This window comes from Oncorhynchus tshawytscha, linkage group LG01, assembly GCF_018296145.1.
Source record: "Oncorhynchus tshawytscha isolate Ot180627B linkage group LG01, Otsh_v2.0, whole genome shotgun sequence".
Lineage (NCBI taxonomy): Eukaryota > Metazoa > Chordata > Actinopteri > Salmoniformes > Salmonidae > Oncorhynchus > Oncorhynchus tshawytscha.
The window spans coordinates 516,032-542,759 of NC_056429.1; the positions used below are offsets into that span (position 1 = coordinate 516,032).

At 41.2% G+C, this 26,728-nt stretch overlaps 1 protein-coding gene across 1 annotated transcript; it reads right to left on the minus strand.

Moving 5' to 3' along the window:
* Window positions 1-4,505: 4,505 nt before the first annotated feature.
* On the minus strand, window positions 4,506-20,918 carry sh2d7 (SH2 domain containing 7). Its single transcript, XM_042320669.1, has 7 exons — window positions 20,236-20,918; window positions 14,542-14,720; window positions 8,983-9,072; window positions 7,232-7,397; window positions 6,855-7,052; window positions 5,401-6,543; window positions 4,506-4,663 (listed from the first exon to the last, which is right to left on the minus strand). The coding sequence occupies exons 2-7, from the start codon at window positions 14,706-14,708 to the stop codon at window positions 4,625-4,627; spliced, it is 1,803 nt and encodes a 600-aa protein (XP_042176603.1). The 5' UTR covers window positions 14,709-14,720; window positions 20,236-20,918; the 3' UTR covers window positions 4,506-4,624.
* Between the last annotated feature and the right edge of the window lie 5,810 nt (window positions 20,919-26,728).

Genomic DNA, 26,728 nt, shown 5'->3' on the forward strand with positions numbered 1-26,728 from the left:
GTAGCTTTCCACATATTCTATGACAGAACCGTCCAGAGTAGTGATGCTAGTCGGGCGGGCAGGTGCGGGCAGCGGTTGAAGAGCATGCATTTAGTTTTACTTGCATTTAAAAGCAGTTGGAGGCCATGGAAGGAGTGTTCTATGGCCATGAAGCTCGTCTGGAGGTTTGCTTACACAGTGTCCAAAGAAGGACCAGAAGTATACAGAATGGTGTCGTCTGCATAGGGGTGGACCAGAGAATCACCAGCAGCAAGAGTGACATCATTAATATACACAGAGAAAAGAGTCGGCCCGAGAATTGAACCCTGTGGCACCCCCATAGAGACTGCCAGAGGTCCGGACACAGGCCCTGCGATTTGACACACTGAACTCTATCTGAGAAGTAGTTGGTGAACCAGGCGAGGCAGTCATTTGAGAAACCAAGGCTATTGAGTCTGCCAATAAGAATACTGTGATTGACAGAGTCGAAAGCCTTGGCCAGGTCGATGAAGACGGCTGCACAGTACTGTATTTTATCGATGGTGGTTATGATATCGTTTAGGACCCCGAGCGTGGCTGAGGTGCACCAATGACCAGCTCGGAAACCGGATTGCGTAGTGGAGAAGGTACGGTGGGATTTGAAATGGTCGGTGATCTGTTTGTTAACTTGGCTTTCGAAGATTTTAGAAAGGCACGGCAAGATGGATATAGGTCTATAACAGTTTGGGTCTAGAGTGTCTCCCCCTATGAAGAGGGGGATGACTGCGGCAGCTTTCCAATCTTTGGGGATCTCAGACGATACGAAAGAGAGGTTGAACAGGCTAGTAATAGGGGTTGCAACAATTTCGGCAGATAACTTTAGAAAGAGAGGGTGCAGATTGTCTTGCCCAGCTGATTTGTAGGGATCCAGATTTTGCAGCTCTTTCAGAACATCAGCTGTCTGGATTTGGGTGAAGGAGAAGTGGGGGAGGCTTGGGCAAGTTGCTGCAGGGTGTGCAGAGCTGTTGGCCCGTGTAGGAGTAGCCAGGTGGAAAGCATGGCCAGCCGTAGAAAAATGCTTATTGAAATGATTGATTATTGTAGATTTATCAGTGGTGACCGTGTTTCCAAGCCTCAGTGCAGTGGGCAGCTGGGAGGGGGTGCTCTTATTCTCCATGGACTTTACAGTGTCCCAGAACTATTTGGAATTTGTGCTACAGGATGCACATTTCTGCTTGAAAAAGCTAGCCTTTGCTTTCCTAACTCACTGTGTATATTGGTTCCTGACTTCCCTGAACAGTTGCATATCGCGGGCGCTATTCGATGCTAATACTGGTCAAGGGCAGTCAAGTCTGGGGTGAACCAAGGACTATATCTGTTCTTAGTTCAAAATTTTTTGAATGGGGCATGCTTATTTAAGATGATGAGGAAAGCACTTTTAAAGAGCAACCAGGCATCCTTCCAGGATGAGGTCAATATCCTTCCAGGATACCCGGGCCAGGTGATTAGAAAGACCTGAAAGGCAGTGAATAATGTGCTTAGTTGGACTATCACTAGTTTTTCAACAGGACAATGACCCAACACACCTCCAGGCTGTGTAAGGGCTATTTGACCAAGAAGGTGAGTGATGGAGTGCTGCATCAAATGTCTTGGCCTCCACAACCCAATTAATCCAGGTGAAGCTGGATTAAGAGAATGCCAAGAGTGTGCAAAGCTGTCATCAAGGCAAAGGATGGCTACTTTGAAGATTCTCAAATATAAAATATATTTAGATTTGTTGAACAATTTTTTGGTTACTACATGTTTCCATATGTGTTATTTCGTAGTTTTTTATAATGTAGAAAATAGTACAAATAAAGGTTAATGTGTAATACAATCATTAAATGCTTAGTATATGATATAATGCATCTATGTCCCCCTTTTTATCTGAATGTATCTATGTCCCCCTTTAAATCTGAATGTATCTATGTCCCCCTTTAAATCTGAATGTATCTATGCCCCCCTTTAAATCTGAATGTATCTATGTCCCCCTGAATGTATCTTTAAATCTGAATGTATCTATGTCCCCCTTTAAATCTGAATGTATCTATGTCCCCCTTTTTATCTGAATGTATCTATGCCCCCCTTTAAATCTGAATGTATCTATGTCCCCCTTTTTATCTGAATGTATTCACAAGAAAACAAAGGCAAGTTATTATTCATTACTTTGTAGTTTATAAAAGACCCACCCACGCTCGTGCAAAAGATAAAGTAGAAAAAATACATTTTTAAATAAATAACATTAAAATAACTTTGATGTTCTCAACCTGCATAGTGCCCAGCACTTTGATAGATTGTGAGACAGCTCATAAATGGCTCAAAGTTCAGTTTGAATGACACCCTGCAAAAGTATTCAGAAAAGTAATAATGTGTGTAGTGTGTTGTAATATTGGGTTGATGGGATAGTACACCGTGGTGTTGGGTTGATGGGATAGTACACTGTCCAGTAGTATTGGGTTGATGGGATAGTACACTGTCCAGTAGTATTGGGTTGATGGGATAGTACACTGTCGTGTTGGGTTGATGGGATAGTAGACTGTGGTGTTGGGTTGATGGGATAGTACACTGTCCAGTAGTGTTGGATTTGATGGGATAGTACACCGTGGTGTTGGGTTGATGGGATAGTACACTGTCCAGTAGTATTGGGTTGATGGGATAGTACACTGTGGTTTCCAGTATTGTTGGGTTGATGGGATAGTACACTGTGGTTTCCAGTATTGTTGGGTTGATGGGATAGTACACTGTGGTTTCCAGTATTGTTGGGTTGATGGGATAGTAGACTGTCCAGTAGTATTGGGTTGATGGGATAGTACACTGTCCAGTAGTGTTGGGTTGATGGGATAGTAGACTGTCCAGTAGTATTGGGTTGATGGGATAGTACACTGTCCAGTAGTGTTGGGTTGATGGGATAGTAGACTGTCCAGTAGTATTGGGTTGATGGGATAGTACACTGTGGTGTTGGGTTGATGGGATAGTACACTGTGGTGTTGGGTTGATGGGATAGTACACTGTCCAGTAGTATTGGGTTGATGAGATAGTACACTGTCCAGTAGTATTGGGTTGATGGGATAGTACACTGTCCAGTAGTATTGGGTTGATGGGATAGTACACTGTCCAGTAGTGTTGGGTTGATGGGATAGTAGACTGTGGTGTTGGGTTGATGGGATAGTACACTGTCCAGTAGTGTTGGGTTGATGGGATAGTACACTGTCCAGTAGTATTGGGTTGATGGGATAGTACACTGTCCAGTAGTGTTGGGTTGATGGGATAGTACACTGTGGTGTTGGGTTGATGGGATAGTACACTGTGGTTGGGTTGATGGGATAGTACACTGTGGTGTTGTGTTGATGGGATAGTACACTGTGGTTGGGTTGATGGGATAGTTCACTGTGGTGTCCAGTATTGTTGGGTTGATGGGATAGTACACTGTGGTGTCCAGTATTGTTGGGTTGATGGGATAGTACACTGTCCAGTAGTGTTGGGTTGATGGGATAGTACACTGTCCAGTAGTGTTGGGTTGATGGGATAGTACACTGTCCAGTAGTATTGGGTTGATGGGATAGTACACTGTCCAGTAGTATTGGGTTGGTGGGATAGTAGACTGTCCAGTAGTGTTGGGTTGGTGGGATAGTACACTGTCCAGTAGTATTGGGTTGATGGGGTAGTACACTGTGGTGTTGGGTTGATGGGGTAGTACACTGTCCAGTAGTATTGGGTTGATGGGGTAGTACACTGTGGTGTTGGGTTGATGGGGTAGTACACTGTGGTGTTGGGTTGATGGGATAGTACACTGTGGTTGGGTTGATGGGATAGTTCACTGTGGTGTTGGGTTGATTGGCTAGTAGACTGTCCAGTAGTATTGGGTTGATAGGATATTACACTGTCCAGTAGTATTGGGTTGATGGGATAGTTCACTGTGGTGTTGGGTTGATGGGATAGTACACTGTGGTGTCCAGTATTGTTGGGATGATGGGATAGTACACTGTCCAGTAGTATTGGGTTGATGGGATAGTACACTGTCCAGTAGTGTTGGGTTGATGGGATAGTAGACTGTGGTGTTGGGTTGATGGGATAGTAGACTGTGGTGTTGGGTTGATGGGATAGTAGACTGTGGTGTTGGGTTGATGGGATAGTACACTGTGGTGTTGGGTTGATGGGATAGTACACTGTGGTGTTGGGTTGATGGGATAGTACACTGTGGTGTCCAGTAGTGTTGGGTTGATGGGATAGTACACTGTGGTGTCCAGTAGTGTTGGGTTGATGGGATAGTACACTGTGGTGTCCAGTAGTGTTGGGTTGATGGGATAGTACACTGTGGTGTCCAGTAGTGTTGGGTTGATGGGATAGTACACTGTAGTGTCCAGTAGTGTTGGGTTGATGGGATAGTACACTGTGGTGTCCAGTAGTGTTGGGTTGATGGGATAGTACACTGTGGTGTCCAGTAGTGTTGGGTTGATGGGATAGTACACTGTGGTGTCCAGTAGTGTTGGGTTGATGGGATAGTACACTGTGGTGTCCAGTAGTGTTGGGTTGATGGGATAGTACACTGTGGTGTCCAGTAGTGTTGGGTTGATGGGATAGTACACTGTGGTGTCCAGTAGTGTTGGGTTGATGGGTTGCTTCTCCATTATTTCTTCTGTCTCTCAGGGAACAGCCATCTCCATTTCTCATTATGCAGAAAGCAAAACAGTCAGTCATTAAACAGCTGGAGGAACAGTCAGTTATTATACAGCTGGAGGAACAGTCCGTCATTATACAGCTGGAGGAACAGTCAGTCATTATACAGCTGGAGGAACAGTCAGTCATTATACAGCTGGAGGAACAGTCAGTCATTATACAGCTGGAGGAACAGTCAGTCATTATACAGCTGGAGGAACAGTCAGTCATTATACAGCTGGAGGAACAGTCAGTCATTAAACAGCTGAGGAACAGTCAGTCATTATACAGCTGGAGGAACAGTCAGTCATTATACAGCTGGAGGAACAGTCAGTCATTATACAGCTGGAGGAACAGTCAGTCATTATACAGCTGGAGGAACAGTAAGTCAATATACAGCTGGAGGAACAGTCAGTCATTATACAGCTGGAGGAACAGTCAGTCATTATACAGCTGGAGGAACAGTCAGTCATTATACAGCTGGAGGAACAGTCAGTCATTATACAGCTGGAGGAACAGTCAGTCATTATACAGCTGAGGAACAGTCAGTCATTATACAGCTGAGGAACAGTCAGTCATTATACAGCTGAGGAAGAGTCAGTCAGTCATTATACAGCTGGAGGAACAGTCAATCATTAAACAGATGGAACATCAGACATCACATTCGAATCAGATCTAGCAGTGTATGACTGTCACTACCATACTACCATTACCATTACCATGGACATGTCTGGATGCAGTACTCACCTTTATACCCCAAGAAGAGGTGGTGTGTTTGGACTTGAGCTCCTCCACTGATTCATAGGTGTGGTTGTTAGCAGAAGGTCTGGCTGATCCTTCCAGTCCTAACTCTGGTATGTGTTCATAAGGTCTGGCTGATCCTTTCAGTCCTAACTCTGGTATGTGTTCATAAGGTCTGGCTGATCCTTTCAGTCCTGACTCTGGTATGTGTTCATAAGGTCTGGCTGATTCTTTCAGTCCTAACTCTGGTATGTGTTCATAAGGTCTGGCTGATCCTTTCAGTCCTAACTCTGGTATGTGTTCATAAGGTCTGGCTGATCCTTTCAGTCCTAACTCTGGTATGTGTTCATAAGGTCTGGCTGATCCTTTCAGTCCTAACTCTGGTATGTGTTCGTAGGTGTCGTCCAGTAGGAGACGGAGGACCGGCTCACAAGGGACCTCAGCGTACAGACTGTTAGCTACCTCTTCCTCTTCCTGTGGTGATGATGTCATGGATGATGTCATGAATGATGTCATGGTTCCTTCCTGGTCCCTGGGTCTACCTGCCAGTTGATACACGAGGGCAGGTATGGGGCTGTTACATAGATGTTCCAGACTGTGGCTGATTATTGGAGGTCTCTTGGAGGTATCCTTGTGGTAGCTCTGATCCAGAAGGGAAGGTCCAGATGGGTAGCTCTGGTCCAGAAGGGAGGGGCTAGTGGTCCGTTTAGTGGGGTTGGGAGAGAGTCTTGGGGGAGTAAAAGAAGGTGTGCTCAGCCTGTAGGAGTAATTGGCCCCCTCCTCTGAGTCAGGATCCAGGTCCAGGAGAGGCAGAGACTTACTCTTGCAGTCCAGCAGGCTGAGTAGCTCTGAATAGACTGTGCCTGGGTCTGGTCCAGGGGCTGAGGCAGGGCCTGGGGCTCCAGGTTTACCACTGGGGATGCCCCCCCTCTGAGGAGGGGTTTGATGTTGGGCTACAGGACCCAGGCCTTCAGCCCTTCCTTCCAGGCTCCTGGGTTGGGGATTCATGGCCTTGTGCTTCTCCAGCTGGGCATACAACGCCCTTCTCTGAGCACTACCCTGTTGGTAATCCAGGGAACTGCTCTTCAAAGGACCGGCCCTTCTAGGCACAGGTGGTACTCTAGGTACAGTTGGCACAGAGGGTTCTTCCTGGTTAGAGAGGCATGAGGAAGTGATTTGGTTACCCTCTGATCAACTTTGAATCTTTTTTTGCAATCGCCAGCAAGTAATCAAAACAAATCATAGGCCTGAGTTTTACAAAGAGGCCCTTTGACTTGACATCTGTTAGTTGAATGTTCCACCAACCCCCCTATAAAGCTGTAGTGTTGTACGTTACAAGAAACCAAATGCAATAGGACTGTAGTTTATGTGTGAACATTTTGATGAGCAAACTCACAGTCCTATTGCAGCGGGTTGCCTTACAATCGTACGTCGAATAAACATATTATTTGTACACTAACCTCTGGTTTCCTGCTGCTTTTGGGAGGCAGTGTGGGAGGAGGAGGGTGCTCCTCGGTGTGGTCGCCAGGACTATCCCTGGTCCAGTCACCCTGCTGGTCACTCTGTGCGTCCCACAGGCTCCTCACAGCTCTCACACTGACCCCCGGCTTCTCTCTGAGGTTGACTTTGATGACGTCATAGACTTCTCCTCTGGAAGACTGAAATAGCACGACATCATCAGGTTTACTAACAGGTACAGTGTACACCACCATTATAACTGACCAGATGTATTTACTGATATACTGTATTCTGTGAACTAGATCAGGAGCAGATCAGGTACTCTCTAAAGGGTTAAACAACTGGTCTGGGCCAGGCTAGAGACAAAATCTCTCCTCACCTCTAGACAGGAACAGGTCAGGTACTCTCTGAAGGGCTCTATGGGGCTGGTCTTGTAGTGTTCTATCAGTTCTCCCAGGGTCTCATGCTCCTCTGTGTCTCCAGACACTATGAACTGGCCTGACTTACTCTGGTTGATCACAAAGTGTCTGCATCGATCACGGCCTCTGGAAGACAATAATAACACTGGTAAGTCCGGGGTATGCTGTTGTGTTATACTGTGGTCCACTGTTATCTCCCTTGTTACCTCTGCTGTTATCTATGTTATCGCCACTGTTACCTCCACTGTTATCTCCACTGTTATCTGTGTTATCTCCACGGGCGTGCTATTTCCACAGTTATCTACAGTATGTTATCTCCTCTGTTATCTATGTTATCTGCACTGTTATACGTATTATCTCCACTGTTATCTCCACTATTATCTATGCTATCTCCACCGTTATCTCCGTTGTTATCTATGTTATCTCCACTGATACCTATGTTATCACCAATATTATCTATGCTATCTCCACTGTTATATCTCCTGTTATCTATGTTATCTCCACTGGTATCTATGCTATCTCCACTGGTATCTATGCTATCTCCACTGGTATATATGTTATCTCTACTGTTATATATGTTATCTCCACTGTTATATTTTTTCTCCATTGTTATCTCTACTGTTATCTATGGTATCTCCATGGTTATCTCCACTTTTATATATGTTATCTCCACTATTATCTACTGTATGTTATCTGCACTGTTATATGTATTATCTCCACTGTTATCTATGTTATCGCCACTGTTATCTCCACTCTTATTTATGTTATCTCCACAGCTATCTATGTTATCTTGACTGTTATTTATGTTTTCTCTACTGGTATGTCCACTATTATCTATGCTATCTCCACTGTTATCACCACGTTATCTCCACTGTTATCTTTGTTATCTCCACTGGTATCTATGTTATCGCCACTGGTATGTTATCTCCACTGTTATATATGTTATCTCCACTGTTATCTATACTGTTATCTATGTTATCTCCACTGTTATCTCTACTAATATATATGTTATCTCCACTGTTGTCTCCACTGTTGTCTCCACTGTTGTCTCCACTGTTACCTATGTCATCTCCACTTGTATGTTATATCCACTGTTTTCTATGTTATCTCCACTGTTAAATAAATAAATAAAGGTTAAATAAATAAATACAAAATACATATCTCTGCTGTTATCTTTACTGTTATATATGTCATCTCCACTGTTATCTCCGCTTTAACCTATTTTTTAAAATCTCCGCTGTTAACTATGTTATCTCCGCTGTTATCTATGTTGTCTCCTCTGTTATCTATTTTATCTCCACTCGTACCTCTGTTATCTCCACTGTTATTTACATTGTTATTGCCACTGTTATTTATGTTATCTCCACTGGTATCTCCACTATTATCTATGTGATTTCCACTGGTGTCTCCACTGTTATCTATGTTATCTCCACTGTTATCTTCACTGTTTTTTAAAGAACAAATTCTTATTTATAATGACGGCCAAACCGTCCCTAACCCTGACGATGCTGAGCCAATTGTGTGCCGCTCTATGGGACTCCCGATCACGGCCGGTTGTGATACAGCCCGGTATCAAACCAGGGTCTGTAGTGGCTAGCACTGAGGTGCAGTCCCTTAGACTGCTGTGCCACTCGGGAACCCTGTTATCTCCACTGTTATCTTCACTGTTATCTCTGTTATCTACGATAGAAGAACAACAACCAGAACAGACCTGTATGACAGGATGTATCCCATGGCTTTGTCACTTAGTCGGATCAGGAAACAGCCCAGTTCTTTGTCTCTCAGCATCTCTTCCGCAGCTCTACAGAAGCATTAAAAAGTATTAAAAGGCAAGATGAACCAATGCAAAAAATATCCCTCAACCCTCATAAAGGTATTATTGATATGTTATGAGGAGGTATTATTGATATGTTATAGGGGGGTATTATTGATATGGGAGGTATTATTGATATGTTATAGGGGCTATTATTGATATGGGAGGTGTTATTGATATGTTATAGGGGGTATTATTGATATGGGAGGTATTATTGATAAGGGAGGTGTTATTGATATGTTATAGGGAGTTATTATTGATATGTTATAGGGGGTATTATTGATATGGGAGGTATTATTGATATGGGAGGTATTATTGATATGTTATAGGGAGGTATTATTGATATGTTATAGGGGGGTATTATTGATATGTAATAGGGAGGTATTATTGATATGGGAGGTGTTATTGATATGTTATAGGGAGGTATTATTGATATGTTATAGGGGGTATTATTGATATGGGAGGTATTATTGATATGTTATAGGGAGGTATTATTGATATGTTATAGGGAGGTATTGTTGATATGTTATAGGGAGGTATTATTGATATGTTATAGGGAGGTATTATTGATATGTTATAGGGAGGTATTATTGATATGGGAGGTATTATTGATATGTTATAGGGGGTATTATTGATATGTTATAGGGAGGTATTATTGATATGTTATAGGGGGTATTATTGATATGGGAGGTATTATTGATATGTTATAGGGGGTATTATTGATATGTTATAGGGGGGTATTATTGATATGGGAGGTATTATTGATATGTTATAGGGAGGTATTATTGATATGTTATAGGGAGGTATTATTGATATGTTATAGGGAGGTATTATTGATATGTTATAGGGAGGTATTATTGGTATGGGAGGTGTTATAGGGAGGTATTATTGATATGTTATAGGGAGGTATTATTGATACGTAATAGGGAGGTATTATTGATATGTTATAGGGGGGTATTATTGATATGTTATAGGGAGGTGTTATTGATATGGGAGGTATTATTGATATGGGAGGTATTATTGATATGTTATAGGGAGGTATTATTGATATGGGAGGTATTATTGATATGTTATAGGGGTTATTATTGATATGTTATAGGGGTATTATTGATATGGGAGGTATTATTGATATGTTATAGGGAGGTATAATTGATATGGGAGTTATTATTGATATGTTATGGGGGTATTATTGATATGGGAGGTATTATTGATATGGGAGGTATTATTGATATGTTATAGGGAGGTATTATTGATATGTTATAGGGGTATTATTGATATGGGAGGTATTATTGATATGGGAGGTATTATTGATATGGGGGGTATTATTGATATGTTATAGGGGGGTATTATTGATATGTTATAGGGAGGTATTATTGATATGGGAGGTATTATTGATATGTTATAGGGAGGTATTATTCATATGGTAGGTATTATTGATATGTTATAGGGAGGTATTATTGATATGTTATAGGGAGTTATTATTGATATGTTATAGGGAGGTATTATTGATATGGGAGGTATTATTGATATGTTATAGGGAGGTATTATTGATATGGGAGGTATTATTGATATGTTATAGGGAGGTATTATTATTGATATGTTATAGGGAGGTATTATTGATATGGGAGGTATTATTGATATGGGAGGTGTTATTGATATGGGAGGTATTATTGATATGTTATAGGGGGTTATTATTGATATGGGGGGTATTATTGATATGTTATAGGGAGTATTATTGATATGGGGGGTATTATTGATATGTTATAGGGAGGTATTATTGATATGTTATAGGGGCGTATTATTGATATGGGAGGTGTTATTGATATGTTATAGGGAGGTATTATTGATATGGGAGGTATTATTGATATGTTATAGGGAGGTATTATTGATATGGGAGGTATTATTGATATGTTATAGGGAGGTATTATTGATATGTGATAGGGAGGTATTATTGGTATGGGAGGTATTATTGATATGGGAGGTATTATTGATATGGGAGGTATTATTGATATGTTATAGGGAGTTATTATTGATATGTTATAGGGAGTTATTATTGATATGTCATAGGGAGGTGTCATTGATATGGAAGGTATTATTGATATGTTATAGGGGGTATTATTGATATGGGAGGTATTATTGATATGGGAGGTATTATTGATATGGGAGGTATTATTGATATGTTATAGGGAGGTATTATTGATATGTTATAGGGAGGTATTATTGATATGGGAGGTATTATTGATATGTTATAGGGAGGTATTATTGATATGTTATAGGGAGGTATTATTGATATGGGAGGTATTATTGATATGGGAGGTGTTATTGATATGTTATAGGGAGGTGTTATTGATATGTCATAGGGAGGTGTCATTGATATGGAAGGGATTATTGATATGTTATAGGGGGTATTATTGATATAGGGGGTATTATTGATGTATTATTGATATGGGAGGTATTATTGATATGTTATAGGGAGGTATTATTGATATGTTATAGGGAGGTATTATTGATATGTTATAGGGAGGTTTATTATTGATATGGGAGGTATTATTGATATGTTATAGGGAGGTATTATTGATATGTAATAGGGAGGTATTATTGATATGTTATAGGGAGGTATTATTGATATGTTATAGGGAGGTATTATTGATATGTAATAGGGAGGTATTATTGATATGTTATAGGGGGTATTATTGATATGGGAGGTATTATTGATATGGGAGTTATAATTGATATGGGAGGTATTATTGATATGTTATAGGGAGGTATTATTGATATGTTATAGGGAGGTATTATTGATATGTTATAGGGAGGTATTATTGATATGGGGGGTATTATTGATATGGGAGGTATTATTGACATGGGAGGTATTATTGACATGGGAGGTATTATTGACATGGGAGGTATTATTGATATGGGAGGTATTATTGATATGTTATAGGGAGGTATTATTGATATGTAATAGGAGGTATTATTGATATGTTATAGGGGTATTATTGATATGGGAGGTATTATTGATATGGGAGGTATTATTGATATGGGAGGTATTATTGATATGGGAGGTATTATTGATATGTTATAGGGGTATTATTGATATGTTATAGGGAGGTATTATTGATATGTTATAGGGGGGTATTATTGATATGGGAGGTATTATTGATATGGGAGGTATTATTGATATGTTATAGGGAGGTATTATTGATATGTTATAGGGGGGTATTATTGATATGGGAGGTATTATTGATATGGGAGGTATTATTAATATGTTATAGGGAGGTATTATTGATATGTTATAGGGAGGTATTATTTTTATTTATTTATTCTATTTCACCTTTATTTAACCAGGTAGGCTAGTTGAGAACAAGTTCTCATTTGCAACTGCGACCTGGCCAAGATAAAGCATAGCAGTGTGAACAGACAACACAGAGTTACACATGGAGTAAACAATTAACAAGTCAATACCACAGTAGAAAAAAAAGGGGAGTCTATATACATTGTGTGCAAAAGGCATGAGGAGGTAGGCGAATAATTACAATTTTGCAGATTAATAACACTGGAGTGATAAATGATGGTCATGTACAGGTAGAGATATTGGTGTGCAAAAGATCAGAAAAGTAAATAAATAAAAACAGTATGGGGATGAGCTAGGTAAAAATGGGTGGGCTATTTACCGATAGACTATGTACAGCTGATATGTTATAGGGAGGTATTATTGATATGGGAGGTATTATTGATATGTTATAGGGAGGTATTATTGATATGTAATAGGGAGGTATTATTGATATGGGAGGTATTATTGATATGGGAGGTATTATTGATATGGGAGGTATTATTGATATGTAATAGGGAGGTATTATTGATATGGGAGGTATTTTTGATATGGGAGGTATTATTGATATGTTATAGGGAGGTATTATTGATATGGGAGGTATTATTGATATGTAATAGGGGGTATTATTGATATGGGAGATATTATTGATATGGGAGGTATTATTGATATGTAATAGGGAGGTATTATTGATATGTTATAGGGAGGTATAATTGATATGGGAGGTGTTATTGATATGTAATAGGGAGGTATTATTGATATGGGAGGTATTATTCAAATCAAATCAAATTTTATTTGTCACATACACATGGTTAGCAGATGTTAATGCGAGTGTAGCGAAATGCTTGTGCTTCTAGTTCCGACAATGCAGTAATAACGAGCAAGTAATCTAACTAACAATTCCAAAAAAACTACTGTCTTATACACAGTGTAAGGGGATAAAGAATATGTACATAAGGATATTTTATTGATATGGGAGGTATTATTGATATGTAATAGGGAGGTATTATTGATATGTAATAGGGAGGTATTATTGATATGGGAGGTGTTATTGATATGTAATAGGGAGGTATTATTGATGTGTAATAGGGAGGTATTATTGATATGTAATAGGGAGGTATTATTGATATGGGAGGTATTGATATGTTATAAGGAGGTATTATTGATATGTTATAGGGAGGTATTATTGATATGTTATAGGGAGGTATTATTGATATGGGAGGTATTATTGATATGGGAGGTATTATTGATATGGGAGATATTATTGATATGGGAGATATTATTGATATGGGAGGTATTATTGATATGGGAGGTATTAATGATATGCTATAGGGAGGTGTTATTGATATGTTATAGGGGGTATTGTTGATATGGGAGGTATTATTGATATGGGAGGTATTATTGATATGTTTTACGGAGGTATTATTGATATGTTATAGGAAGGTATTATCAATATCTACATCTCACAAACACAATGACTAAATAAAATCACAATCAGAAGGTAGCAATAATTCAAGTTAACACTGGAAAGGAAATGAACGCACCTTGGCTCATTTAATCAAATCAAATCAAATTTATTTATATAGCCCTTCGTACATCAGCTGATATCTCAAAGTGCTGTACAGAAACCCAGCCTAAAACCCCAAACAGCAAGCAATGCAGGTGTAGAAGCACGGTGGCTAGGAAAAACTCCCTAGAAAGGCCAAAACTTAGGAAGAAACCTAGAGCGGAACCAGGCTATGTGGGGTGGCCAGTCCTCTTCTGGCTGTGCCGGGTGGAGATTATAACAGAACATGGCCAAGATGTTCAAATGTTCATAAATTACCAGCATGGTCGTATAATAATAAGGCAGAACAGTTGAAACTGGAGCAGCAGCACGGTCAGGTGGACTGGGGACAGCAAGGAGGATTTAATAGAGTTCAAAGTTCGTTATTCCAAACTAAAATATAAATCATAAATCCTTCCAGTTGCTGGAAAAGTAATCATACTGTGAGTCACCACCCTAAAAACAGCGTCGTGCTGGCATGCACTCCACTACACTCCACTGCACTGCATAAAACAGCCATGATTTGCCAATCAATCTCCAATCCTATCAATCTCTCAATAGACCTGTATGTAGAAGTACGTACCTTCTGGTGATGAATCCTTCGAACCAGGAGGGGAAATTTCCCTCATGGAGGATGAGAGGAGCTTGAGTCTCCATGAACCACTTCAGGGCCATCTCTCTGTGCCTGCACCCTGTCCCCAGATTCCCCTCTGTCCCCTGGTCCTGCTGGGACTCCACCGCCGGCTCCATCCTGACCCGGTCCTACCCACACCCCACCAAGCAGGACAGCAGTCAGCACAGATGAGAACAATGAGCAGAGATAACCTAATCCTAACCCAAGCATAGACGTAATGTTAACCTAATCCTAACCCAATCATAGACCTAATGTTAACCTAATCCTAACCCAAGCATAGACCTAATGTTAAGATAGTCCTAACCCAATCATAGACCTAATGTTAAGATAGTCCTAACCCAATCATAGACCTAATGTTAAGATAGTCCTAACCCAATCATAGACCTAATGTTAAGATAGTCCTAACCCAATCATAGACCTAATGTTAAGATAGTCCTAACCCAATCATAGACCTAATGTTAAGATAGTCCTAACCCAATCATAGACCTAATGTTAAGATAGTCCTAACCCAATCATAGACCTATTGTTAAGATAGTCCTAACCCAATCATAGACCTAATGTTAAGATAGTCCTAACCCAATCATAGACCTAATGTTAAGATCGTCCTGAACAGTGGAACACTGTGCAGTGAGGCAGCAGGTTGAAGGGCAGCAGACTGATTTGCCTATTTTCCGTTAGCGGTCAACCTGAGAGCGAGGCCAGCTGAAAGTATCCATTGTTCCAGTTTATCTTCCCTGGTTACTGTACTACTCTCACTGCCTGTTAATACTGGTCAGGATCAGGACATTAAGAGAACCCACTGCCTGTTAATACTGGTCAGGATCAGGACATTAAGAGAACCCACTGCCTGTTAATACTGGTCAGGATCAGAACATTAAGACAACCCACTGCCTGTTAATACTGGTCAGGATCAGGACATTAAGAGAACCCACTGCCCGTTAATACTGGTCAGGATCAGGACATTAAGAGAACCCACTGCCTGTTAATACTGGTCAGGATCAGGACATTAAGAGAACCCACTGCCCGTTAATACTGGTCAGGATCAGGACATTAAGAGAACTCACTGCCTGTTAATGCTGGTCAGGATCTGGAAATTACATAGACACATTACATAGATACAGACACATTTCATAGATACATTACATAGATACATTACAATGATACAGATACATTACAATGATACAGATACATTACATAGATACATTACATAGATACAGATACATTACATAGAAACAGATACATTACATAGATACAGATACATTACAATGATACAGATACATTACATAGATACAGATACATTACATAGATACAGATACATTACATAGATACAGATACATAGAAACAGATACATTACATAGATACAGACACATTACAATGATACAGATACATTACAATGATACAGATACATTACATAGATACAGATACATTACATAGATACAGACACATTACATAGAAACAGATACATTACATAGATACAGATACATTACATAGATACATTACATAGATACAGATACATTACATAGATACATTACATAGATACAGATACATTACATAGATACAGATACATTACATAGATACAGATACATTACATAGATACAGATACATAGATACAGATACATTACATAGATACAGATACATTACATAGATACAGATACATTACATAGATACAGATACATTACATAGATACAGATACATAGATACAGATACATTACATAGATACAGATACATAGATACAGATACATTACATAGATACAGATACATTACATAGATACAGATACATTACAATGATACAGATACATTACATAGATACATTACATAGATACAGATACATAGATACAGATACATTACATAGATATAGATACATTACATAGATACAGATACATTACATAGATACATTACATAGATACAGATACATTACATAGATACATTACATAGATACAGATACATTACATAGATACATTACATAGATACATTACATAGATACAGATACATAGATACAGATACATTACATAGATACATTACATAGATATAGATACATTACGTAGAAACAGATACATTACATAGATACATTACATAGATACAGATACATTACATAGATACAGATACATAGATACAGATACATAGATACAGATACATTACATAGATACATTACATAGATACAGATACATTACATAGATACAGATACATTACATAGATACAGATACATTACATAGATACAGATACATTACATAGATACATTACATAGATACATTACATAGAAACAGATACATTACATAGATACAGATACATTACATAGATACATTACATAGATACAGATACATTACATAGATACAGATACATTACATAGATACATTACATAGATACAGATACATTACATAGATACAGATACAGATACATTACATAGATACAGATACATTACATAGATACAGATACATTACATAGATACAGATACATAGATACAGATACATTACATAGATACAGATACATAGATACAGATACATTACATAGATACAGATACATAGATACAGATACATTACATAGATACAGATACATAGATACAGATACATTACATAGATACATTACATAGATACAGATACATTGCATAGATACAGATACATTACATAGATACAGATACCTTACATAGATACAGATACATTACATAGATAGATACATTACATAGATACAGATACAGATACATTACATAGATACAGATACAGATACAGATACATTACATAGATACAGATACAGATACATTACCTAGATACAGATACATAGAAACAGATACATTACATAGATACAGATACATTACATAGATACAGATACATTACATAGAAACAGATACATTACATAGATATAGATACATTACATAGATACAGATACATTACCTAGATACAGATACATTACATAGATACAGACACATTACATAGATACAGATACATTACATAGATACAGATACATTACATAGATACAGACACATTACATAGATACAGACACATTACATAGATACGGATACATTACATAGATACAGATACATAGATACAGATACATTACATAGATACAGATACATTACATAGATACAGATACATAGATACAGATACATTACATAGATACAGATACATTACATAGATACAGATACATTACATAGATACAGATACATTACATAGATACAGATACATTACATAGATACAGATACATTACATAGAAACAGATACATTACATAGATACAGATACATTACATAGATACATTACATAGATACAGATACATTACATAGATACAGATACATTACATAGATACATTACATAGATACAGATACATTACATAGATAGATACATTACATAGATACAGATACATTACATAGAAACAGATACATTACATAGATACAGATACATTACATAGATACAGATACATTACATAGATACATTACATAGATACAGATACATTAGATAGATACAGATACATTACATAGATACAGATACATCACATAGATACAGATACATTACATAGATACAGATACATCACATAGATACAGATACATTACATAGATACAGATACATTACATAGATACAGACACATTACATAGATACAGATACATTACATAGATACAGATACATAGATACAGATACATTACATAGATACAGATACATTACATAGATACAGATACATTACATAGAAACAGATACATTACATAGATACAGATACATAGATACAGATACATTACATAGATACAGACACATTACATAGATACAGATACATTACATAGATACAGATACATAGATACAGATACATTACATAGATACAGATACATTAGATAGATACATTACATAGATACAGATACATAGATACAGATACATTACATAGATACAGATACATAGATACAGATACATTACATAGATACAGATACATTACATAGATACAGATACATTAGATAGATACATTACATAGATACAGATACATTACATAGATACAGATACATTACATAGATACAGATACATTACATAGATACAGATACATTACATAGATACAGATACATTACATAGATACAGATACATTACAGAGATACAGATACATTACAGAGATACAGATACATAGATACAGATACATTACACAGATACAGATACATTACATAGATATAGATACATTACATAGATACAGATACATAGATACAGATACATTACATAGATACAGATACATAGATATAGATACATTAGATAGATACATTACATAGATATAGATACATTACATAGATATAGATACATTACAATGATACAGATACATTACATAGATACAGATACATTACATAGATACAAATACATTACATAGATACAGATACATTACATAGATACAGATACATTACATAGATACAGATACATTACATAGATATAGATACATTACATAGATATAGATACAGATACATTACATAGATACATTACATAGATACAGATACATTACATAGATACAGATACATAGATATAGATACAGATACATTACATAGATACATTACATAGATACATTACATAGATACATTACATAGATACAGATACATTACATAGATACATTACATAGATACAGATACATTACATAGATACATTACATAGATACAGATACATTACATAGATACATTACATAGATACAGATACATTACATAGATACATTACATAGATACAGATACATTACATAGATACATTACATAGATACAGATACATTACATAGATACATTACATAGATACAGATACATTACATAGATACAGATACATTACATAGATACATTACATAGATACAGATACATTACATAGATACATTACATAGATACAGATACATTACATAGATACAGATACATTACATAGATACAGATACATTACATAGATACAGATACATTACATAGATACATTACATAGATACAGATACATTACATAGATACAGATACATTACATAGAAACAGATACATTACATAGATACAGATACATTACATAGATACAGATATATGGATACAGACAAAAAAAGTAATACTGTTCAGTCATTAGCCAGCTGTTGACATTCTTTTAAAAAGTGGTTGTGGTTAGTTTACACTGTAAATCTGCAGCTACGTAACTAAATCAAATCAAATGTTATTGGTCACATACACATGGTTAGCAGATGTTAATGTGAGTGTAGCGAAATGCTAACAAACTAACCAACTAACCAACTAACTAACTAACCAACCAACCCTAATATCTGAGCACTCACAAGCCGAAAGCCTTAAATTGACCATTAACCTATTACTATTTAACATCTCTGTATTACTATTTAACATCTCTGTATTACTATTTAACATCTCTGTATTACTATTTAACATCTCTGTATTACTGTTAACATCTGTGTATTACTATTTAACATCTCTGTATTACTATTTAACATCTCTGTATTACTATTTAACATCTCTGTATTACTATTTAACATCTCTGTATTACTATTTAACATCTCTGTATTACTATTTAACATCTCTGTATTACTATTTAACATCTCTGTATTACTGTTAACATCTGTGTATTGACTGAAAAAAAGTGCATTCAAGTTATCAAAGTTATGTGACTCATGCGTTACAGAGATGAAAGACTGTTCAAGAGTTTTATCATCAGATCTTGACTATACTGTATGTTATGTACCTTGAGGCAGGTCCTGAAGCGGTCTGCTATAGGCTCTAGTCCAGCTGTTTCTCTGTCAGGTACCAAGGAGGGTAGCAGGGCTGAGACAGGGTCTGGTCCAGCTGTTTCTCTGTCAGGTACCAAGGAGGGTAGCAGGGCTGAGACAGGGTCTGGTCCAGCTGTTTCTCTGTCAGGTACCAAGGAGGGTAGCAGGGCTGAGACAGGGTCAGGTCCAGCTGTTTCTCTGTCAGGTACCAAGGAGGGTAGCAGGGCTGAGACAGGGTCTGGTCCAGCTGTTTCTCTGTCAGGTACCAAGGAGGGTAGCAGGGCTGAGACAGGGTCTGGTCCAGCTGTTTCTCTGTCAGGTACCAAGGAGGGTAAGCAGGGCTGAGACAGGGTCTGGTCCAGCTGTTTCTCTGTCAGGTACCAAGGAGGGTAGCAGGGCTGAGACAGGGTCTGGTCCAGCTGTTTCTCTGTCAGGTACCAAGGAGGGTAGCAGGGCTGAGACAGGGTCTGGTCCAGCTGTTTCTCTGTCAGGTACCAAGGAGGGTAGCAGGGCTGAGACAGGGTCTGGTCCAGCTGTTTCTCTGTCAGGTACCAAGGAGGGTAGCAGGGCTGAGACAGGGTCTGGTCCAGCTGTTTCTCTGTCAGGTACCAAGGAGGGTAAGCAGGGCTGAGACAGGGTCTGGTCCAGCTGTTTCTCTGTCAGGTACCAAGGAGGGTAGCAGGGCTGAGACAGGGTCAGGTCCAGCTGTTTCTCTGTCAGGTACCAAGGAGGGTAGCAGGGCTGAGACAGGGTCTGGTCCAGCTGTTTCTCTGTCAGGTACCAAGGAGGGTAGCAGGGCTGAGACAGGGTCAGGTCCAGCTGTTTCTCTGTCAGGTACCAAGGAGGGTAGCAGGGCTGAGACAGGGTCTAGTCCAGCTGTTTCTCTGTCAGGTACCAAGGAGGGTAAGCAGGGCTGAGACAGGGTCTGGTCCAGCTGTTTCTCTGTCAGGTACCAAGGAGGGTAGCAGGGCTGAGACAGGGTCAGGTCCAGCTGTTTCTCTGTCAGGTACCAAGGAGGGTAGCAGGGCTGAGACAGGGCGTTCTGAGACCTGAGGTGTCTAGAGCGCAGACATAAGGTCCCTGTTCAAACAACATGAAAAATACAGGTCAACTGTAAGAAAAGTTTAATGATTGACAGGTTGTTATAACATACGGTGTAATAACATCCAATAAGATAACAAACACACATTCAAAAGGCAGAAAGAGGCTTGAGTTCAGAAAGCTAGAGAAACTGTAACCGTACCTGTATCTGATCTCTACAGTGTGTGGTGGTGTGATCCAAAAGTCCTCTCAGTTAAAGTTAATCATCGTCTATCTATTTAGGGTCTCTTAGGAAGGGAACACTGAAAGAGTACACCTCTGAACACGTCTGATATACATACCACATCTACTCTACCCTTCCATGGGTTAGGAAAGTGTAGGCGTCATTGTGCAATGGTAGAATCTACTGTACTGTTGAAATTTGCATCAGATAGAGAAGGGCCTGCACCAACCAACAGTTTCCTGAAGATGAGTGGAAAGTGAACCTGTGGAGGAGAAACTGTGGTTTCTGAGCTGCTGTATTTCAGAATCCCTAGGCAACAGGAGATGGTTTTACCCACAGAACTAGAATTGGATTCTATATCTACTCACAGAGAAAGTCTGTTTGGTGTAACTGTGGGAGCCTGACTTCCAAAACACGGTAGATTTTGTTAGTACATTTTCTGTAAACTGTCTGACTTGGGAATTTTCAGAGCTTGTGAATCATGGAACAGATTAGCATTGGCACAGTAGGCCTTAATATGGGGCTTGAAGAGTGTATGAACAATCAAAATGAGAATATGGTTAACAGCCTGTTCCCCTGCCTATGAAGGGCTGATCTAATCTGATCTGTGGTCAGTAGTAGTGTGAGCAGCCTGTTCCCCTGCTGATCTGATCGGTGGTCAGTAGTAGTGTGAACAGCCTGTTCCCCTGCTGATCTGATCGGTGGTCAGTAGTAGTGTGAACAGCCTGTTCCCCTGCTGATCTGATCTGTGGTCAGTAGTAGTGTGAACAGCCTGTTCCCCTGCTGATCTGATCTGTGGTCAGTAGTAGTGTGAGCAGCCTGTTCCCCTGCCTATGAAGGGCTGATCTAATCTGATCTGTGGTCAGTAGTAGTGTGAGCAGCCTGTTCCCCTGCTGATCTGATCTGTGGTCAGTAGTAGTGTGAGCAGCCTGTTCCCCTGCTGATCTGATCTGTTGTCAGTAGTAGTGTGAGCAGCCTGTTCCCCTGCCTATGAGTGGGGTATGGGTATGATTACCGGGTGGGTTCAAGAAGGTAAATGGAAAGTAAACATGTGGAGGAGAAACTGTGGTCTCTGAGCCACTGTATCTGAGTGTTACTATGCAACAGGAAATGTTGTTACACAGAGAGTCTTATTAGATCAGATGAGTTTATTAGTCAGTGCTCAGGGTTGCAGATGTCGTCGCAGGGTACAGTGAAATTCTTATGCTCTGAGCTCCATCAGTGTGGATCAAAAACACAGCTTTGAAGTGTTTCGCCCTGGGCGTTGACACAGCTTTGAAAAGTTAAACTGTCACGCCCTGACCATAGTTTGCTTTGTATGTTTATATGTTTTGTTTGGTCAGGGTGTGATCTGAGTGGGCATTCTATGTTGGATGTCTAGTGTGTCTGTTTCTGTGTTTGGCCTGATATGGTTCTCAATCAGAGGCAGGTGTTAGTCGTTGTCTCTGATTGGGAACCATATTTAGGTAGCCTGGGTTTCACTGTTGGTTTGTGGGTGTTTGTTTCCTGTGTCAGTGTTTGTCACCACACGGGACTGTTTCAGGTTTGGTTTATTTCATGTTATCGTTTATTGTTTTGTATTTCATAGTGTTCAGGCTTTTCTTATTAAAATCGTCATGGACACTTACCACGCTGCGTTTTGGTCCGATCCCTGCTACACCTCCTCTTCAGACAAAGAGGAGGAAATCTGCCGTTACAGAAACACCCACCACAAAAGGACCAAGCGGTGTGGTAATGGGCAGCAGCAGCAGCGAAGTCAGGATTTCTGGACATGGGAGCTGGACTGTGTCACTACTTGGGAGGAGATAGACAGGTGGGCGGTCGACCCAGGGAGAGTGCCGGAGCCCGCCTGGGATTCTCTGGAGCAGTGTGAGGAGGGATACCGGCGATTGGAGTCAGCATGGCGACGCGGTAGGAAGCCCGAGAGGCAGCCCCAAAAATCTATTGGGGGGGAAGCACACAAGGAGTGTGGCGAAGCCAGGTAGGAGACCTGCGCCAACTTTCTGTGCTTACCGGAGAGCGAGAGAGACCGGGCAGGCACCGTGTTATGCTGTGGAGCGCACGGTGTCCCCGGTGCGGGTGCATAGCCCCGTGCGGTACATTCCAGCTCCTTGTATCGGCCGGGCTAGAGTGGGCATCGAGCCAGGTGCCATGAAGCCGGCTCTACGCATCTGGTCTCCAGTGCGTCTCCTTGGGCCGGCGTACATGGCACCAGCCTTACGCATGGTGTCCCCGGTTCGCCAGCACAGACCAGTGCGGCCTATTCCACCTCGCCACACTGGTCGGGCTACGGGGAGCATTCAACCAGGTAAGGTTGGGCAGGCTCGGTGCTCAAGAGCTCCAGTGCGCCTGCATTGTCCGGTCTATCCAGTGCCACCTCCACGCACCAGCCCTCCGGTGGCAGCCCCCCACACCAGGCTGTCTCTCCGTCTTCTGCCTACAGGGTCTCCCGCCTGTCCAGCGCTGCCAGAGCCTTCCTCCTCTCCAGCGCTGCCAGAGTCCTCCTTCTGTCCAGAGCTGCTAGAGTCCCCCGTCTGTCCAGAGCTGCTAGAGTCCCCCGTCTGTCCAGAGCTGCTAGAGTCCCCCGTCTGTCCAGAGCTGCTAGAGTCCCCGTCTGTCCAGAGCTGCTAGAGTCCCCCGTCTGTCCAGAGCTGCTAGAGTCCCCCGTCTGTCCAGAGCTGCTAGAGTCCCCCGTCTGTCCAGAGCTGCTAGAGTCCCCGTCTGTCCAGAGCTGCTAGAGTCCCCGTCTGTCCAGAGCTGCTAGAGTCCCCCGTCTGTCCAGAGCTGCTAGAGTCCCCGTCTGTCCAGAGCTGCTAGAGTCCCCGTCTGTCCAGAGCTGCTAGAGTCCCCCGTCTGTCCAGAGCTGCTAGAGTCCCCCGTCTGTCCAGAGCTGCTAGAGTCCCCCGTCTGTCCAGAGCTGCTAGAGTCCCCCGTCTGTCCAGAGCTGCTAGAGTCCCCCGTCTGTCCAGAGCTGCTAGAGTCCCCCGTCTGTCCAGAGCTGCTAGAGTCCCCGTCTGTCCAGAGCTGCTAGAGTCCCCCGCCTGTCCAGAGCTGCTAGAGTCCCCGGTCTGTCCAGAGCTGCTAGAGTCCCCGGTCTGTCCTGAGCCGTCAGTCAGCCAGGAGCTGCCAGAGCCGCCAGCCAGCCAGGAGCTGCCAGAGCCGCCAGCCAGCCAGGACCTGCCAGAGCCGCCAGCCAGCCAGGAGCTGCCAGAGCCGCCAGCCAGCCAGGACCTGCCAGAGCCGTCAGTCTGCCAGGACCTGCCAGAGCCGTCAGCCAGCCAGGAGCTGGCAGAGCCGCCAGCCAGCCAGGAGCTGCCAGAGCCGCCAGCCAGTCCTGAGCTACCCTTCAGTCCTGAGCTGCCCCTCAGTCCGGAGCTGCCCCTCAGTCCAGTGGGGCCCTTTAGTAGGGTTGCCAGTCCTAGGTTGGCGGCGAGGGTCGCCGTTCCTAGGAGGCCACAGAAGCGAACTAAGACTATGGTGGAGTAGGGTCCACGTCCAGCGCCAGAGCCGCCACCGTGGACAGATGCCCACCCAGACCCTCCCGATAGGTTCAGGATTTGCGGCCGGAATCTGCACCTTGGGGGTACTGTCACGCCCTGACCTTAGTTTGCTTTGTATGTTTATATGTTTTGTTTGGTCAGGGTGTGATCTGAGTGTGTCAGTGTTTGTGCCACACGGGACTGTTTCAGGTTTGGTTTATTTCACGTTCATTGTTCGTTGTATTTCATAGTGTTCAGGCTTTTCTTATTAAAATCTTCATGGACACTTACCACGCTGCGCTATGTACTTTCTGCATGCTCCTCCCCTATTTCAAATCAAATCAAATCAAATTGTATTTGTCACATACACATGGTTAGCAGATGTTAATGCGAGTGTAGCGAAATGCTTGTGCTTCTAGTTCCGACAGTGCAGTAATAACCAACAAGTAATCTAACTAACAATTCCAAAACTACTGTCTTATACACAGTGTAAGGGGATAAAGAATATGTACATAAGGATATATGAATGAGTGATGGTACAGAGCAGCATAGGCAAGATACAGTAGATGGTATCGAGTACAGTATATACATATGAGATGAGTATGTAAACAAAGTGGCATAGTTAAAGTGGCTAGTGATACATGTATTACATAAGGATGCAGTCGATGATATAGAGTACAGTATATACGTATGCATATGAGATGAATAATGTAGGGTAAGTAACATTATATAAGGTAGCATTTCATCGATCATGGGGGACAACAATAAAAGCGGGATCATGGTTACATGGAGAGGCAGGTAGCCTAGTGGTTAGAGTGTAGGGGAGGTAGGTATCCTAGTGGTTAGAGTGTAGGGGAGGCAGGTAGCCTAGTGGTTAGAGTGTAGGGGAGGCAGGTAGCCTAGTGGTTAGAGTGTAGGGGAGGCAGGTAGCCTAGTGGTTAGAGTGTAGGGGAGGCAGGTAGCCTAGTGGTTAGAGTGTAGGGGAGGCAGGTAGCCTAGTGGTTAGAGTGTAGGGGAGGCAGGTAGCCTAGTGGTTAGAGTGTAGAGGTGGCAGGTAGCCTAGTGGTTAGAGTGTAGGGGAGGCAGGTAGCCTAGTGGTTAGAGTGTAGGGGAGGTAGGTATCCTAGTGGTTAGAGTGTAGGGGCGGCAGGTAGAGCCTAGTGGTTAGAGTGTAGGGAGGCAGGTATCCTAGTGGTTAGAGTGTAGAGGTGGCAGGTAGCCTAGTGGTTAGAGTGTAGAAGGTGGCAGGTATCCTAGTGGTTAGAGTGTAGGGGAGGTAGGTATCCTAGTGGTTAGAGTGTAGGGGAGGCAGGTATCCTAGTGGTTAGAGTGTAGAGGTGGCAGGTAGCCTAGTGGTTAGAGTGTAGAAGGTGGCAGGTATCCTAGTGGTTAGAGTGTAGGGGCGGCAGGAATCCTAGTGGTTAGGGTGTAGGGGCGGCAGGTATCCTAGTGGTTAGGGTGTAGAGGTGGCAGGTAGCCTAGTGGTTAGAGTGTAGGGGAGGCAGGTATCCTAGTGGTTAGAGTGTAGGGGCGGCAGGTATCCTAGTGGTTAGGGTGTAGGGGGAGGCAGGTAGCCTAGTGGTTAGAGTGTAGGGGCGGCAGGTATCCTAGCGGTTAGAGTGTAGGGGAGGTAGGTATCCTAGTGGTTAGAGTGTAGGGGCGGCAGGTATCCTAGTGGTTAGAGCGTTGGACTAGCAACTGAAAGGTTGTTAGATCAAATCCCTA

What these genes read in the sequence shown, in the direction of transcription:
- sh2d7 (XM_042320669.1), bottom strand. Translation starts at nt 14,708, where the DNA reads ATGGAGCCGGCGGTGGAGTCCCAGCAGGACCAGGGGACAGAGGGGAAT. An exon ending in GAAGGATTCATCACCAGAAG is followed by an intron (nt 9,073 to 14,541) that starts GTACGTACTTCT and finishes ATGCTTCTGTAG; the next exon opens with AGCTGCGGAAGAGATGCTGA. An exon ending in CCTCTTCTTGGGGTATAAAG is followed by an intron (nt 4,664 to 5,400) that starts GTGAGTACTGCA and finishes CTGCATAATGAG; the next exon opens with AAATGGAGATGGCTGTTCCC.